The sequence below is a fragment of the Micropterus salmoides genome, unplaced genomic scaffold, assembly GCF_014851395.1.
Source record: "Micropterus salmoides isolate LMB-PRFRI ecotype aquatic unplaced genomic scaffold, ASM1485139v1 Ms_hic_scaffold_6, whole genome shotgun sequence".
NCBI lineage: Eukaryota > Metazoa > Chordata > Actinopteri > Centrarchiformes > Centrarchidae > Micropterus > Micropterus salmoides.
This window is the reverse complement of record NW_024044348.1, coordinates 18,796,975-18,815,270: the sequence shown is the minus strand read 5'-3', so window position 1 is coordinate 18,815,270 and position 18,296 is coordinate 18,796,975. Positions and strand designations below refer to the sequence as shown.

General features: G+C 38.2%; 2 protein-coding genes across 3 annotated transcripts in view; one reads left to right on the top strand and one right to left on the bottom strand.

Moving 5' to 3' along the window:
* Positions 1 to 4,038: 4,038 nt before the first annotated feature.
* ric3a (RIC3 acetylcholine receptor chaperone a) lies at positions 4,039 to 11,037 on the top strand. The gene is given in 7 exon segments (XM_038700585.1): positions 4,039 to 4,156; positions 6,051 to 6,268; positions 6,565 to 6,640; positions 6,953 to 7,049; positions 7,573 to 7,730; positions 7,917 to 8,171; positions 8,174 to 11,037. Coding segments are annotated over 7 exon segments (1,422 nt in total). The 3' UTR covers positions 8,674 to 11,037.
* A 48-nt stretch (positions 11,038 to 11,085) lies between these two features.
* The window catches only part of tub (TUB bipartite transcription factor), a 47,528-nt gene continuing 40,317 nt past the window's right edge, over positions 11,086 to 18,296 (bottom strand). For both annotated transcript variants that reach the window (XM_038700516.1, XM_038700517.1), the window contains exons 9-12: positions 15,712 to 15,826; positions 15,021 to 15,119; positions 14,727 to 14,898; positions 11,086 to 12,994 (exon numbers count right to left, since the gene is read on the bottom strand). In XM_038700516.1, the coding sequence (XP_038556444.1) occupies positions 12,861 to 12,994; positions 14,727 to 14,898; positions 15,021 to 15,119; positions 15,712 to 15,826 (520 nt within the window). In that variant the 3' untranslated portion in view covers positions 11,086 to 12,860. The remainder of the gene's footprint in view (positions 12,995 to 14,726; positions 14,899 to 15,020; positions 15,120 to 15,711; positions 15,827 to 18,296) is intronic.

Below are 18,296 nucleotides of genomic sequence, written 5' to 3'. Positions count from 1 at the left end.
TTACTCTTTATCTAATTTTAGTTTCCTTGCATTTAAGAAACCCAAGGTTCATAGTGATGCCAGCTTATCCTGCATAAAATATACTTAATAGTCAAAAAATATTTAATCAAGGCAACATACGTTATAAGAAGAGTTTTCTTGTTATCCTTTTATGAGCAAAAGCTAACTTTTTATAGATCATTAGACCAAGCATGATTGCTGAAGTGACAGTACATGCATGAAGTGCTGTCCACTACTTTAACTTACTCAATAAGCAAAAGCAGCAAACTAGAATGGCATATAACACATCTTAACAAGTTTTAACTATTGTTCCCTAAGGCTCAGTTTCAGGACAATGAAATAACTTCATGCACCCACCACCGAGTCAGATGGTGGCTTGTCCTATTTAAGAGCTGTACTAGACTTGTTGAACTTGAAGAGCAAGAAACCAGTTGGGCATGCTGTTAGAGGGCTACATCTGTACTACATCAAAGTAACTATTATTTTATATCAGTACAGACCTCCGCCCTTTGAAAGTCTTTGCTATTGGTGGAAAACCATGACCAAGGGCTGTTAGGAAAGTAGTGTTCTCAAAACAGGGCCCGACGATGCAACCACAAAAGAAAAACAAAAGACCTGGAGGTGATAATGGTTACATCCAACAAAAAGTGAAGTCAGACTTCACTGGCGTACCAGCTAGCCTCCAAAGCTCCTCATAATAACCATTCATTTAGCAGATGGCTCCTCATTGTAAAGCATTCATAGCCTTTATGGGGTCTAACATGGGGAAACACAGTCTTTCTCAAGCACTTCCTTGAGAGGTGTATATATAATGCACTAAAATCTTAAAAACAGTTCTACAGGTAGCTAATGATCGGATGAAAGAATGTGAGTGTTTGCTTTATACCTGATACATTTTTAGCTGATGCATCTGAACAAGCAAAAGGCAATAATGGGTTTTTCACCAATTTCAGAATACAGAGCATTACAGCATGCCAGGCGGAAAATGATAAATAGATACATAACAGGTTCCATCTTTAGCAAAGAAATGATTGCTTCAATCTTGAACACAACTGCATCACTTTTTTAACATGCTTGTCTAGGCAGGGGTTACCTTAAAAAGCCAGATTTTCTGCAGTGTTTGATAACAATGTGTGTGAGTTACTCTTTTATATTTCTGTTTCATTTGCATCAAGCTGCAGTAAAAATTTAGCCATCCACTTGTGAATGTCTCGGAGATGGTTATGACGACAGTCAAATCCCTGTGGGTATTTGAGAATTGCATAATAGCTGGAGCTGCATACTATCTACATAATGAAGAACACTGATGGTATGTCTATGTAATACATGGCCTAAAGATGACATATAAATATAGAACAGAATTGGAGCTAGATATGACACCTGGGGAACTCCACAAAGCATCCAAATGGAGAAAAGCCTCTTCACAACATTTAATTAATATTTTTAAGTTGACGTGTCCAGCCAATGCTTAAGAAGGATTGCATGATTAATAGTGCCAAATCAGAATTGGCAATAGCATGTGATTAATTACATAAAGTAAATTCAGTTACACTGTTAATGAGTCCTAAAACCTGACGTAATTTAATAAAAGGATAATCATCCATAGAAGCAACCTGCAATAAACATTTTCCAGAAGTGTGACCAGAATAGGGAGATTATTGGCATCGCAGAGCTGGTTCAAAGCATGTTGGACACAAGCTAGTTTAAATTAGCTTGTTGAAATAAATCAGTCATACATAAAATCGGAAAGACTTCAAGACTGACAACAAATACACACTCAAATTTTGCAATACCACAATTCTGTCCTAACTGTGTCATCCCAAAGACAGAAACTATGGCAGCTATGAATGAGGAGAGAAGTGATACCACGTAGAAAACAAGCAACTAGTAAAACATCAAAAGCCAACAACAATCCGTACAACTGACATGGATCCATACTGGGTTGAGGTATGTAAAATGTGTGCATATATAGGTCACCCCAAGGAGGTATAAACAAAGCCTAAACACGTATAGTTGAATTTTAAAGCAGGATTTACTGGCCCAATCTAATCACGAGGACTTCAAAGGACATTGATGGGTTGATCAAAATATTCTGACATATTTCATTCGGAAAACTTTGTGTTTGCATAGTTAACTATACACAACTCCAAGAATTCCTTTATTTTACTCCACTTCTCTTCATCCTTCAGCAGTGTGCCTAACGCCTTTCTTATTCTGTTTGTGCAATTGGTTGCACAACAGCTCTTCGTCATTTTATCTGTGTTTTCAATGTTTTTTTGCCTCATGAATGCACAGTGGCAGATACTGGTTGTTGCCTGTTTGCCACTCGCGGGGAGTTACACAGGCAGAAATGAAATGTGAATTATACTCCTCTATCAAAGCAAGAACCCTTAGACCTAATCTTTGATCACATGTACGCCATCAATTATACGTCTGACCCCTGTACCAAGTGGACATTTCTGAGGGTCTAACACATTGACCACTGTTTCAGAAAACCTTTAGCCTCTAGATAAATATTCTTTGGAAAATATATGTGGGATTCGTTATTTCTGCCCACCTGCTTGACATTGTGCATTTTGGTTTGAGCTTATGTGCCAAAATGGACTGCTGTACCTTTAAAATGGAAAAATATAACATAAATAATGCCACATGGTTTGTAAAAAATACCTACTATTCCAAACTCATGATAGTTATTCAAGTTAGCCTGCTTTCATCTAACTTTCAAACTTACACACATAAAAGACTGATGGCAGCAGGAGAATCCCATACAACTATCCTAACAACTATTATCCCAAAATATGTAATTAGAATAGGCCTACTGAATGTATAGGCTATATTTCACTAACTAAATTTTTGCATTTGCCCCCTCCATATTTTTTTTATATTGTTTGCTAACTAGATCCATGTCATGTGGTCAGTTCATTACTTGACTGTTGGGACTCTTGAGTGGGTAATCTCCTGTCTTCCTTCCATGCCACACATCTGTACCTGAGCCTGCACTGCCATCTGCTGCTCTTTGGTATAAAACACACACCAGAGGGTCTACAGAGTGGATGGGTTGATAGGTCATGTGCTGCATTTGAGTGCTCATCGTAAATACCTCATTTGTAAATGCATATTGTGTATTCAAGGCCTTAGAAAAAACACTACTCAATACAGTGTCATGATGGGTTATGTTTGGCATCTTCAGCAAGCTTGGTTTTAGCATTTAGAAATAAAGTTGCTATTTTAGAAAAAAAATTATATCACTCCTCCTCACTTTGCCAACATGACAAGTCCGATGAGAAATGTCAGCTAGTAGGAATAACAATGCCAACACACAAGTATTCACCTGATCAGAATCAAAGGAGACTGGCACACCTGTGTGACACTTGCATCCTCATGTCAGCTTGTGTGTCATCAGTCTAACACTTTTATCATACCAGAATTACAACTAGCTGGCTGGGAGCTGTCATGAAGTCGCACAGTCGAATCCTACGTTGCCTCACATGTCAATCAGCAATGCACTGATCGGCCCAACACTGAACACTTCTCATTAAACCACCCATAACACACAGTTACACAGTGAGCTGCCTTACCTTAAACCAGATACTTTCCCCTCACCAGTCTCTGGGCAAAAGCATCCATGGCTTTATTTAAATTCAGTGCTAAATAGCTTGGTCCGTCATGTTATTAAACTAATTTTGTAGTTGGGTTGGCATTTGCAGAAAGATGCGTCTTGACCCATGAACTCCAGGGGGAAAGGTGGCCTAAAGTATAGGTGGTGAGTTGATGCTGATTGGTATACCTAAGTAAGCAACCCCATCTATCTGCTAAATTTGGTTGGTGTAGGTTGTGTAGTTTCTGAAATCCAGATTAGGAAATAATAATATAAGAATAATGAATGCACTAGTCAATATTTCAAACAGCACTTGAAGGCAGCTGGTTTAATCTGGTCTAATCTGGGCACGAACGTCACCAGATGAGAGATGACATCTGTGGATGCTAGCTTCACTGTTCAAGTGAAATAAACCAACGGCTGTCATTTCCTGAGACAAAATGTCTATAACAACTTGCCAGAAGGTTACTCTGATATCATGCTCTGTTCTCTGTGTTTCTCTCTTCCTGCCCAGAATGCTTTTACCCAGAGGAAAGAAGGAGATGGGGCAGCCTGAGGGTAAGGCAGCTTATCAGATCATCATCCATCAGAATGTCCATCTCCATCCTGTTCCATCTCCATGTCTTTTTTTGTTGCTGTTGTTGTTGTTGCCAGATGTTACTCTGGCTATACACCAGGCCTAGGGTCACTGCACACATGTTTATCATAATGTGAGTGTGTAACATTTATACATGCACATTTGCATATGTTTAAATATGTTTAGGCCTATTTATTTAAATAAATGTATACAATAAATTAAAATATACCTTTAAAAAAATAGCCTGTTGCCTATATTAAACACAGTAAAACTGAATTACGGTAAAGGTGTGTTATTGTTATTATTTGATATTGATATTCTTTAAGCTGCAGCTGTGTTTGTAGATAATTCAGACCTAAAGATGGAAGTGGACACTTGGTATGAATTTAGATATTCTATATATAATATTCTAATCACTCTGCTTGAACCTTACATTTCAGAGTATCCCATCATAGATCTGTTATGTCTTAAGCATATACTTTGCTTCTTTAAAAAAATGTCCCTATTCTCCATTAGAGGGTTTAACCAATGATAATAGTTTAATATGGTGGCATCCACATGCATTAAAAACAGAAAGATATTTTTGATCTCTGGAACCACAAAACAAATCTTTAAAACATTGTCCAGAAATGACACCAGCCATTTTCAGAGAAAGTTGACTCACTCTGAATAAAAACATTGTCAAGGATACTTCAAAATCAGGGCAACTCTGTTTTTTATATCACCTGCTATGTTAAAAAAAATTATATAGTTCACAAGTACAATACCGTTTAATTTTAAGTTTTACACCCTAGTAACATTTGCAGTGCTTTAGGCAAATTTCAAAAATGTAAATAGCAGAGAAATTATGATAACCAATACTGCAGGCCAAACACTGCATGTTATGCTAGCTAGTTAACTAGCTACCACTTCACTGCAGCCTGACTACAGGTCTGCCTGCTTATGCCGCATTGATTGTTACTGGTGGAACAGACATAAGCAAGCACATGTGATTGGTGCAAAGAGGCCCTGAGCGCAGGAAATATTATTTGCTTAATCCAACTAACATCTCACATTTTAGACACATTTTGTAGTACAAATTACAAAATAGTAACAATTTACTGTAAGGTTTCTTATTTGATCAAAAACACAAAAATATCCCCAACTATATTTTCTAAAGAAAATCAGTGTGAGAGCTGGCAGCTGTTACCTGCGGCTGCCTGCTAATACTGCCCAGCAATTTTTCAAATCCAGTAGGCCACCTACAGGTTAAAAAACTCATATGCCACAGACTTGCACAGCAGACAGACACATCTGTTCAAGGGCACTCCATGACCACAAATGGCTGGACACCACACATATGCTTGTTAATGTGTGACATCCAGTTCACCATTGAAGAATAAAATAAACACAGCAAACAACTACCCTTAAGAAAAACTGATGTCCATGTAAACAGTGATCAGACAATTATAACATTTAGAAAGACAGACAATATACACATGTAACACTAACTAATGCAGTTAGTGGGAACTGAACATAATTTCAAACACCATAGAGCTGTGTGATATTTTGAAGCTGTGACCAATTAACACTCTGGTCCAAAGTGGGGCTTGAACATTTTCTGGCACTTTAAAGTAGTGCCTTTAAGGTTGATGTGCTACCAACTGTGGTATACACTCAGCCTGCCAATAATGGAAATAATGTTGGTGTGAGAGCTTACAGCTTTTACGCTAACAAAGAGCTCTCACAGATGTAATATCCTATATACCCCCACTACTTACATGATTAATTTCTGAAATTAGAAAGAAGCTACATGTACCACCGGTTGATCGTGGGATGTGGGAAAAAATTGCTCAAATTTATTGATATTGACTGAATGATTTTTGTCTGCTCCAGTTGGGCCTGGGTTCTACCCTCCTGTGATGAATCAGCTGTCATTGCCAGTGGACCCAGAAAGGTGGGGTGTTGACCCATCTTACTCCATGACCCACAGTGCTGAGGCCATGGCCAAAATAAAAGGCATCGGACGAGGCAAAAAATACAACCTGATGGCTCAAGCGATACCCATATATGGCTTTGGGATTTTTCTTTACATCTTCTATATAATATATAAGGTAATTACTATATGACTGTCCTGCATGGTAGGTAGGGTATATATATATATATATATATATATATGTGTGTGTGTATATATGTATATACACACTTTGTATATGAATAAAAATCGTCATCATGCTGCTTTACACTATTCTATATTATGCTGTATGTCATGTAAATACAGCATAATGAGAAATGACACTGTGATCTCTGTGACATTAAATGGTAATTAAATGTACAGTACATATGTTTTAATTACAGATGATTATTGCTATGCTCCATTGCTCAAATGAAATCAGTTTCATGTTTACAGCTGACATGTAAGGGGAAGACTACTAAATCAGGAAACCACACTACAGTAACCAAAGCAAATGTGGAGAGTAAGATAAGTAAGTAGCTTCAGTGATTTAAGGTATTTGTGTGTGTAATTCCATTTCTGTTCTCGTTACATTTTAACAGTCCTAAGGTTCCTACTAATATAACTTAAGCTGTTTGTGGACAAATAGCAAAATACTTGTTGTTTTTGTGAAGGTTCAGTTCAATTCAATGTGTTAATAGCACTTTTGCCTACAGTTAACACTTAACACATGCTTGTGTGTCAACTTACATATAAATTTACACAGCTGCATTTGTTTACTGTTTGCATAGAAATGCAATTTATTTTGATATTAAAACAATGTTTTCTCTTTCAATTCTTGTAGTAACTGAGTATGAGTTTGCCAGGCTTCAGGAGAGACTACTGCAAACAGAAAAGATGATGGAGAGGATTGTCTCTGCGAAGAGTCGTGGTTCTGGGAGGTAAGACTTATTTTTCTCTTGACATCCTACTGTTCACTGCCCATAGCACAGAAGAACCAGAAAAAATTACTTCATACTGGGATAACTCAGCATAGACCTTGCATGAAAATGAAAGGGCAAAAAAATTAAAGAGAAAATTGTTCCATGGCTGGGAAGGCCACTGGCATATTTTACTTAACAGCTACTGCTACTACTTCATTTTAAAGTCATAAAATCACATAAATTGTCTAGAAAAATGAATTTATGTGTAAGGAAAGGGGACATTATCTAGTTGTTAGTTTGTTGGAGAATGCTCATGTCAATTTTGGCCAAACTGATGCTAAAGATATATTAAGCAAATGAAAACATTGAGACTCACAGCCTCAATAATATGGTCTAAGTGATTTTCATTTTATTTGCTTATTTACTTAATTTGGGCATCAGCTCACTCACTAAGGGGCTTGAGAAATCAAGAAGCCTCTGATTGATGTGCCATAGTCTTGCCTATTACTGACTCTGCTTACATATCTGTGTTGCTCTCTAGTGGCAGAAGGAGGAAGAGTAAAACTACAACATCAAAGAAGGAGGAGAAATTACTCAGGCAACTTAGACAGATCACACAGCTGATGCAGGAGAGCCGGTTGGAGGGAGCCTCCCCAGAGATGGAGGCTGAGGAGGTCCCCTACAGTGCAGACTGGGAAGGTACACGCCTAAATCTGAATCTCCAAGCACCTCACATCATTTTACAATAATTACACTTGTTGCAGGTTTTAGTAGCAGATTTTGTCTCCAGGCTAATCAAATCCATTTTTAATTATAAGAAGCTGCTTCATACACCCAAACTCTCATACTGTATGTACTTATGTTTCTTTTTGTACACCAATGCAGGTTACCCAGAGGAGACCTACCCAGTGTATGATGAGTCCTATGACAGACCTAGATTTGACTCTATTATACTGGAGGTACCTCTTAACCAGCCCACTGCTGAGGCCCTGGCAGAGAGGATGGAGCAAGAGGAGGAGGAGATCATGGCAAGGAAACTATCCATAGTGCAAGAGGAGGAAGAAGAGGAAGAGGAGGAGGCAGGGGACAGAGGGGAAGAGGAGGATAAAGAGAGAAGTAGAGAAGTAGAGGAAGTAGAGGAGGAGGACAGGAGGAGGAGGAGGAGGAGGAGGAGGAGGAGGAGGAGGAGGAGGAAGCAGAGAAAAGGCTCTTACTCAGCCTTCCTTTATCCCAGCCTGCCGTGGAAAGAAAGCAGGAGAGACTTGGTTTAGAGGTGAGCAAAGAGCTACAGTGTCACAATGGAGGGAAGAAGCAAATAAGCTTTTGTGACCACAGAGATGTGTTCCACTACCCTAAAGAGGATACTTGTGAAGAGGAGGGAGACGAGAAGGAAGACGAGGTGGAGGAAGACGATGAGGGGACAGAGGCAGAAGAGGAGGATGAAGGTGATGAAGATGATCCAGTGATGGAGGCAGAGAGCCTGCAGTTCAGTTGTGAGGGTTGTCCCAACCCAGAGGAAGAAGCAGAGGAGGGTGACGAAGAGCATTTGTCAATGTCAGTACCAGCAGGGGGTGACGGTCGTATCGTGACTAAAGAAGTCGGGGTAAGTGGGCTGAGGATGCGGAACAGGAGGGAGACGTAAAGGACTTTTCCAATTACCTAAAATGAGTTGTTAACCATACAGTGAACTCAGTGTTCCTCAAATTGTGCATTGTTTATTACTGATCCCTTATATGTGTAAAACAGAACTCAAGCTAAACTGAAACATGCAAAGCTGCTCTGAAGGGATACTTTTATACAAATAATAATAGGACTCCTTTTACAACATCAATGTGGTAAAAGCCTCTTATGCGTGTATTTACAAAATCAGCATTGAAGCAGTAACAATTGTATTTTTGCATTCAGAGCACATACCATATCTCCTTTTTCTGGTATAACAAATTTGGAATATTAACTTTTTTCACACTAATTACAGGCTGTTGCAGGCCCTGCACAATCATAGTTCACCCGCACAGGTGTTTTCACTAAATCACCTCTTTTTAGGCCAGGTGAAATGTGTACAAAAGGTGCTTGATTGACATATCACCATCTCCCTCTTTTTACACCTGTTAAAGCGGGATAATACTTACACTTAATCATTCTTATTGGTGTGTGTGTGTGTGAATGGTGACCTCACATAATTCCCTGCATAGGTCCAATCAGTTAGGTTAATTAGAAACACCTGTGTGGGCGTGCGGAGCCTTTAAAACCATTTAAAGAAGTGAAGAGTATTGATGAAGTTACTGACTGATTATTAGCTTTTTGTTGTGAGAACAGTCAACAGTCAAATCAAGTAATTTTGTAATTTTTGTTTTTATCATTAGATTACTTTTATATGATGTTATTACTTTTGAATCAGAAAATGTGTCCATGTTTGACAGAAGCCATGGGTGCTCGTGGTAGGAGAATTGAATTGAGAATAGAATTGAGGCTTTGCTGCAAATGAAATGAGTGCAGTGCCTGACAATATCATGCAATATCTGGCACCACCAGGTGGTCCAGTGTGGTTCTGCTCCTGGGGATGCTCCCTGTCGCGGTAATGCAGCACACCAGATTATAATACACAGCAACACGATAAATAACATCCAGAGAACATTGTAAATAAACCCACAGCAAGAATTATCATAGAAATAACAACTGTCTAGTGTACACACAAACAAAGTAGAAGCATAGCAGGTGGAGGCTGCGCTGGAGGAGGCTTTTGCAAATTGATAGCAGCAGTAAATAGCAGCAAAGCTCCTGTCAATACACAGAGTGTTGTGAGCATGGGTATTTATAAATACAAATCAGTGCAGGAACATGGGAGGGATGTGGTAAGATAGATCTCAGCTGTCACAGCAGCACAACTTCAACTTCAGGTGCCCTGCCAACATGAAGTCATTAGCTGTTTCTCACATTGCTGCCTCTAGTGATTGATGTGATGAAGTTACACATTATTAAACGCTGTAAGGAAATCCATCTTCTGCACTTTTAACTGTGTAGGAGCAGCAAAACTGCCACAGCACAGGGGGCAGTGTCTAACTTCAGTAGTGAGGCAACTGTGTGCTAAGGTCAAAGGAAATGAAGTGTTTCAATATTACTGGAACGAAACGTTACACTTGTCATTTATCAGACAAATTTAATGACAACAGTCTCGATCTTTCAATAGAATTCTGTTTAAAGATTGAGGTTGTTAAATCAACATAGAGCACAAGAGCCATGCATCAGTTTGCTGTGTTTCTCTACAAGACAGAGTACAGGAAAACACTTTACTTCACTGAAACAGTTTGGCAGCCCCATTAGCACACATCTTTCTCAACAACCTCTAGTGTTCTTGCAGCTGACGTCAAACATGCCCCTTTGACCAGAATACCAGTTTTGTGATGACACTGTGGACATTTTGATTTGTCATAAACCGGTGTAACTAATAATAACAATGGCTGCAAACCATTCCAGAGCATGTTAGTCTACAGCTAAATCTCAGTCTCAGAGGAATAGAGATACTTATTGATGAGTGGGTGTAATGATCAAGCAGCAATCCCCATGGTGTGTTTTCAATGCATTATCATCTCAGACATCTCTGTAATGTTGGAACTGTGTAGTACCAAACAATGGACCCTGTTTGTACATCACACTGCCACTCCTGAAGAATTTGTAGGCAAGGTTGTAGGTAAGCCAAGTATTACATTTTAGTAGCCAAGCAACCTTTTTTTTGTTCACACTGCCTCACATAATAAAGACAGCATTGCTTGCCAACTTCAAATGAAGCATTTATGTGTAGATTTTATGTTGTTATACCTTCATGTGGCAATAGATTTCAGCATTAGGAAGTGCAAGTGTAGCTCAGATCAAGGTGACTAATACCAATTTTCTGGAACTGGACTTGATTAGTGAAAAGAGAATGTATGTTCACTGGGACCTTGTTTTGAAAGAGGAGTAAATTGTAAAAGACAGCATTAAATTAATAAACATGTCATTCAAAAGAGTACAGTAAGTTTGTTGGGATTTTTTGAGAGAACAGAATGCATATGACTTAATGAAGTTTTATTTATTTTTTTTCCATGATCAAAGGACTGTGAGGACCACCACAGTAAATTGTACACCATTTACTGTACATTACAACTAGGGCACCAAAAACAGAAAGTGAAAGAACCTTTGGTTCCTGGACACATGTATGAAAAGCAGATTTTACAGCAAGAGTATCAACAATTTTAAAATAGAAATTTAAAATAGTTAGAACACAGTTAAGTACAAGAATATCACATTTGATAAAGATTTTCTCATTACCCACAGTAATAATAGCGGTATCAGAGATTGTTCTTTGCCTTCATTCAGCATTTTTTAAAGTTCATAAAATACAAAATACTATCAGATATTTGAGAAAGGATACTTCCCCATAAGGAGCAAGAGGAATAATATTTTGAGTAAAAACGTGAACAGCAATAAACCACGTGATATAGAAACGTACAGCCAGTCAGATGAGGAATGTACCAAACTCCACTCTAGTGGAGCATAAAATTAATCAGAGATGTAAAGAGCAAGACATGAATTATAAGTGTTGAAGCTGTGTCAGATTCACACTGTTACTGTGTGTTTGTTGGCAGTAAGTCAATCTGTGTTCAGTTTATTTTTTTCCAAGCAGGAGACATCAGAAGATATAAGCACACCGTAAGCCTGAGTGCCTTGGATATTATATCTACTGCCTGATGTATAGTAAAATGTAAATAATTAGTCACCTCTTCGGTGTAATGTGTTGTAGACCCTAACGATAATTTAAATATATCTGGAAAATCCCTAAATGTTGTCCAGTGATGTGCACTTTGGATATTTTCCAAACTCCAGCTACAACTTTAATCAGTCTAAATGAACCCCGCACTTGACAAATAAATTCAGTGTAGCTACAGAGAAATATCTCCAATGCATCTGAAGACAGTAAGGATAGCAAAGACCAATTCAGGCTCAGCTCATTTTATGGTCAAAGCGTAACACTGGAATTAGTCTTCAAAGGCACAGTTAAGTATGTACAGCTATGTCTCATCCACTACAGACTTCAAAGTAAAGTGCACCATCATCCTATACATTCACATACATGACACTGTGACACAATATTGTATATAGTACACAGCACAGTGTAACATACCTTTGCCCTGTTCATGTCCATCGCTAATTGTTTTGTGTGGATACAAGAGATATTCTATCTTGTGATGCTAATTTATGTGCTTGCAGCTCCATGGAGCCTTGATTTTTGCAAATGATAACAGAAAACAAAATAAACATGTAATAAATACATAAATAACAAAATAAATATATAGTGATGTGCATGTAATTCTTAATTCAGTAACTATATAAGCAATAGTCATGCTTGAGGAAAAGTGTGACATTGTGTTTTTTGTGTTTACAGATTACATAAAATCCAGTCAACTTTTAAAATGTGTAATTGTTAGTTATATTTTACAGATAAATAAATGTTAATTTTCTCTAACTACAACATAAAGGAACCTTGTTTTGTTTTTTTAATGCCATTACAGTAAAAAATGACTTTAGTTATCAAAACAAATTAATTTGATTTTGAAAGTGGATTACTGTTTGTGCTTTTTTTCGTGCACTGACCAAGACCATCCTGACGTCCCACCCCCACCCCACCCACACATATAAACACAAAACTTGAGGCCCATAAAGCCTTTTGGGTTATGCAGGACTTCCATGGTAGTGGGTGATTTGGAGATCTCAAATCCAGCCCCAGGGATACATTAACAGCCCTTGTTGAGAGGACAGATGGACCGGTTCTCCACTGAACTTCAGGGTGGGGATCTATTCACAGGCTAACTTGCTGTCAAAGCTGGAAAGGGCAATGGCAAAGGCTTGCAGGGCACACATTGGGTAGTTATAGTCCATCGTGAAGACATCTTCTGCCACACGGCCAAACTGCATCACAATGTAGTCAGCTGCAGGGGAGAAGAACCAGTAAACAAGCTGCTTCAAACAATATTCTCCCCTCCCTTTAATTTGTATTCTTAATAATGGAGACCCAAAGCATTCAATATTTAATTAAAAAACATTATTATGAAACAAATAATTTATCTATGTTGAATAAATAGAAGACGTGTTCAGGACTTGAAATACTAATTTGTTGCATCACATCCCACTCCCTCTATTGTTGTCTTTCTCCCCTTGTTTCCTGTATGACTCTATAGTCTCCGGCTATTCAAAAAAGGCACAAAGGACAGCAGAAAAACAAATACTAACACCATACACACTCATTGGCCACTTTAATGGATCCATGGTTTCATGTTGTTTATATCAAATTCTGACCCGACCATCTGAATGTCGCAGCTGAAATAAAGATTCACCAGACCAGGCAACGTTTTTCCAATCTTCTATTGACCATTTTGGTTAGTCTGTGTGAATTGTAGCCTCAGTTTCCTGTTCTTAGCTGACAGGAGTGGCACCCGGTGTGGTCTTCTGCTGCTGTAGCCAATCTACTTCAAGGTTCACCGCGCTGTGCCTTCAGAGATGGTATTCTGCTTACCTTGGTTGTAATGAGTGGTTATATGAGTTGCTGTTGCCTTTCTGTCATGCCCATTCTCCTCTGACCTAAACATAAACGAGGCATTTTCATCCGCACAACTGCTGCTCACTGGATATTTCCTCTTTTTTTGGTCCATTCTCTGTCAACCCTAGAGATGGTTGTGTGTGAAAATCTCAGTAGATCAGCCCTTTGTCACCAACAAACAGGCCACATTCACAGTTACTTAATTCCCCTTTCTTCCCCATTCTGATGCTCGGTTTGAACTTCAGCAATTTTTCTTGACGTCTGCATGCCTAAATGCATTGAGTTGCTGCCATGTGATTGGCTGACTAGCTATTTGTGGTAACAAGCAATTGAACAGGTGTACCAAATAAAGTGGCTGGTGAGTGTATTTTTAAAACTTATGCTCAGTGTTAATAAAAACAATGTTACGTGATTGGCGGTTTGCTTATTCAGACCAACCAACTGCTACTCACATAACTGGCTTATGTTACTTTTATTGTGCAAAAAAGGAGGATGAAGGATTAAGTTTATAATGTGCTGTGCTTTTTTAACTGACTGGATTATTGTCTTTACTTATTCACATGATGCATATATGGTGCATTTCATAATACCTTATTTATTCATTTGTGGGTTTCTGTATTACCTCATATAGCAAAAACCACCCTACTGAAAACCTACGGTACGCCTTGTCTAGAGTTACTTCACTGTGCATTTTAGTTAGTGCATGTAAGCACAAATACTATGACCAGGGAAATTACTTGTATCTGATTGACAGGCATTATCAGATGCCTTAAAACATAGTTCCGGTCAATTTAGGTAACCATGGCAACAGTGCTTTTGCTACTGTTCACAGGTGACACTGATCTGCTGCATTCTTTGGCTCCACATTTTTGGCATTTTTGTGTAAGGACACCTTGATGTTTATTATCATTTCAGTCATTTATTTCTGCATTACTTATTCTCACTGATTCATCAATTGTTGTAGAAAGGAAAAGAAACAAAACAAAGTTTTGTTGTACTAAAACCTACCACTGGTTGGATCTATGGGTACAGCACGATGTGATGTATATGCACATACATACAACACAGATCAGTTCATTGCAGTTAAAAATAAACCTCTAGCAGTTTAGAGGTATGGAACTCACGGTCATTGTCGTGAATGATTTGGAAATTTTTGACAGAGGCCTGAGTGACTCTGCCATGGAAGTTGAGCACATAGGATTGTGTGTCATCGTTCCACACAGGCGTCTTGTTATGAAGTTCAATCACACTCTCTGTGTTCTTGTTCTGCCACCTGGCCAGCAGTGATTCATGGTCCTGTAATGAAGAAAAACAGAATATCTTCGGACCTGGACATCGTAGACACCAGATCAATTATGTAAGTATTTGAAGAGGCTGAATTGGTCAGCACAGATGTGGCCATTTTAAGTAACACCTACATTTCGTGGCCGAATAGACACTCTCTCATGGTCCATGTTCATTCCAGGAATGATGACGCTCATTTTGCGAGGCCCTTTGAATCCTAAGACATTGGTTTCCTAGGTTGAAAAGACAATAAACTGTGTTGTAAGCATGTTCTCAACAAACTTGCATAACTTTAATAACATATCACAGTATGTTACAATATTAAAAATGAATTATGTCACAATACATTTATTAAAATATACAACATTTTTTACAGTAAGAGACAAATTTATTTATCGATCTGAAGAATTATATACTACTATCTACTGTACTCAGTGTAACGTAAAAAAAAAAAACATTGTTATTGTGGACTTGAAAGTTATCTCTGTCTGCAATGAAATTGATTTGATACAGGCATATAGATGACAACTTTATTTCAAACTGATTATGGCGACGTCCTGCCTCCACCGTTTTTCATGAATGTCTTCATCTAATTATCTGAGTTAGACTCCCAACATGGAACTCTGAATTTCAAAGGCCACCAGACACAATTTCAAAGCAAATAAAAATGACTTATACCTCTGATATTAAAGTATTCCATGTTAAGTAGCTTATTAGAAAAATGACATTAATTCAAATGTAATCACACTGATTTATCATGTATTTTATTGCCAACTCATTGCTCAACATTTGTCTTCAAGGTAAGGAGCATTTTGACCAACTCACATAGCAAATGGCTGCTAGCTCTTGACGCAGGTTGCTAGCTTCCAGGCTGGTGGTGCTCTTCATAGGGTTCAGACCGCTGTCATATACAGTGAACTTAGTTCCCATGAGGTTAGACCTACAAAGAAAACACAACAGACTGATGAGGTCTGATGGTTGGTTGGTTGTGTGTGTGTGTGTGTGTGTGTGTGTGTGTGTGTGTGTGTGTGTGTGTGTGTGTGTGTGTGTGTGTGTGTGTGTGTGCGTGCGTGTGTGTGTGTTGGCATGGTTGAGAGAAACAGCACGTAACAAGCGTTGTAAGGAGCCGTTCACCAGTGTGTCTGCATGAATAACGTGTATCCAGATTTTGCAATATGAAAGTAATGGATGCTCCAGGTAGAAAAACTGATATGTTACAACTACAAATACAAATAAACAGTAATTGTTCCCAACTTGTGATTATATTGCCTGTTGACTGATTCCTCTGATAAATACTTTAAAGTAATTTATTCAAGAGTCTATCCACATTTTCCAACTCCAAACTGTATAAACTCGATTGCTCATTGGAGTAAATAATTTTCACTTGATCACTATTTGTGTAATGAGGGAGGGTGTGGCAAAAGTGAATCCTACCTTATATCAAGGTGTGCATGACTATTAGGCAGCTTCAATACCACAAGTAAAATGGGCCAAAAAAAAGAGATTAAACTGACACTGAAAAGTTAAAAAAATTGTAAATTGTAATTGGATGCAACACTCTTAAAATAGCTAAACTATTGAGGTACTACCACTGAACAATCAAACATTTTGTTGCGAATAATCAACTGGGGCGCACAAAGCTCATGGAGAAGAAAAGGCGCAAATTAACTGCAAAAGACTTGAGCAGAACTAAAAGCGGAGCAACCAGGAACCCATTATCCTCCGGTGCCACCATATTCCAGAAGTGCATCCTACCTAGAGTGCCCAGAAGTACAAGGTGCCAAGTGCTCAGAGACATGGCCATGGTCAGGAAGGTATACAAACAACCACCACTGGATAAGATTCACAAGTTGAAGCATCAAAATTGGGCAAAGAAATACCTGAAGATAGATTTTCCAGAGGTTTTGTGGACAGATGAAGCAAGAGTGACTCTTGATGGACCAGCAGATGGATCACTGATGGACACGGCACCACTTAGAGGGGTACTGTTATGAACTGCTATCATTAAGGATGAGATAGTTTTATCTCATACTTTTCGCATCGAAGATCAACTGAAACTTAACTCCCAAACCTACTGCCAGTTTCTGGAATATACCTTCTTCAAGCAGTGGTACAGGAAGAAGCCCTCAGTTTTGAAGAAGGTCATGATCTTTATGCAGGACAATGATGCGTCAAATGCATCCAAGTACTCCACAGCTTGGCTAGCAAGTGAAAGTTGATAGTGAACAGATCAAGAAAGTGACAGGCTTCATGGTTGGTAGGCTCATGGCACTTACTGAAACGAAGGGTGGCTATATTGGTAACTAAATACTTTTGAAAGGCCAAAAATGTTATTTAATTGTCATTTTAAATTGTTACACGTAATCTAAAAATTGAGAATAAACAATTTGAAATGATTTTTGTAATTTAATTGCCTAATAATTCTGCACACTTATGTATTCTCCTGAGCAAGACAAAAGTCACTTTTTCTTAGATAAACACTCAGGTTTGAGGGTTCAATTATATTTTGGATTGATTGAGAGCATTGTGTTTGTTCAACAGTAAAATTAATCCTGAGTAACACGATTTGCCTAATTGTACATGCAGTGTATATTTATGTGTGCATTGTAGGTAAGTAGCATTGTCTGCAATGGTTTTTCAAAGCCACAGCTTTAAACAACTGACCATATACCTCTGATGTGCCATACCTCATTTAGGCCAGCCACCTCAAGAACTCTTGAGAAGCACTGATGAAAGGCCACTGTTCATTTCGATTTAGATCTCCATCCATCAAGTGGGATTTTGATTGCAAAGGTTTGAGCAGTGCATCGACCAATGGTCCGGCCAGCTCTGAAGATTAAAGGCTGCACAGAGCCATATTTGATTAAACTCCCCAGGAGTTTCCACGGAGCCACTAACACAGCCTTGAGGCTGTCTCTAAGGATTATGTCACTACTTAATTCCTACCAATCTTCATGTTGCTGGAGTTTATAGCTAATGTACATTTACGAGAAAGACATTTTTTTAAATCAGTGGTGAATTACGTAAGGATCGGGGGATTTTCTAAATTATACATTTTCATTGGTGAGGCTAAAAGAGCACAAGAAGTTCTTCTTCTGAATGGTGCCTTACTCATATACATTAGTTGCTGTGTATTTCATAATAAAGCAGTTAGATCCTGATTTGTTCATGATTTATTATATTTAAGCTGCAGTACGCACAATTTTGTGAACCGTACTTTGAAGTGTTACACAGAGAATTTATAAATGTATTTCAATTATTTACACATGGAAATATGTTCTAGTTAGATTAAATTTCCATTAAATATGAATACCAATTTGTATCAACACCAAATTCAAGGCCTAAAGAAAAGTTATAAAAAAAATAGTATGGGGTTAAACATTTTAATATTATTATTAAGTTCATTTATA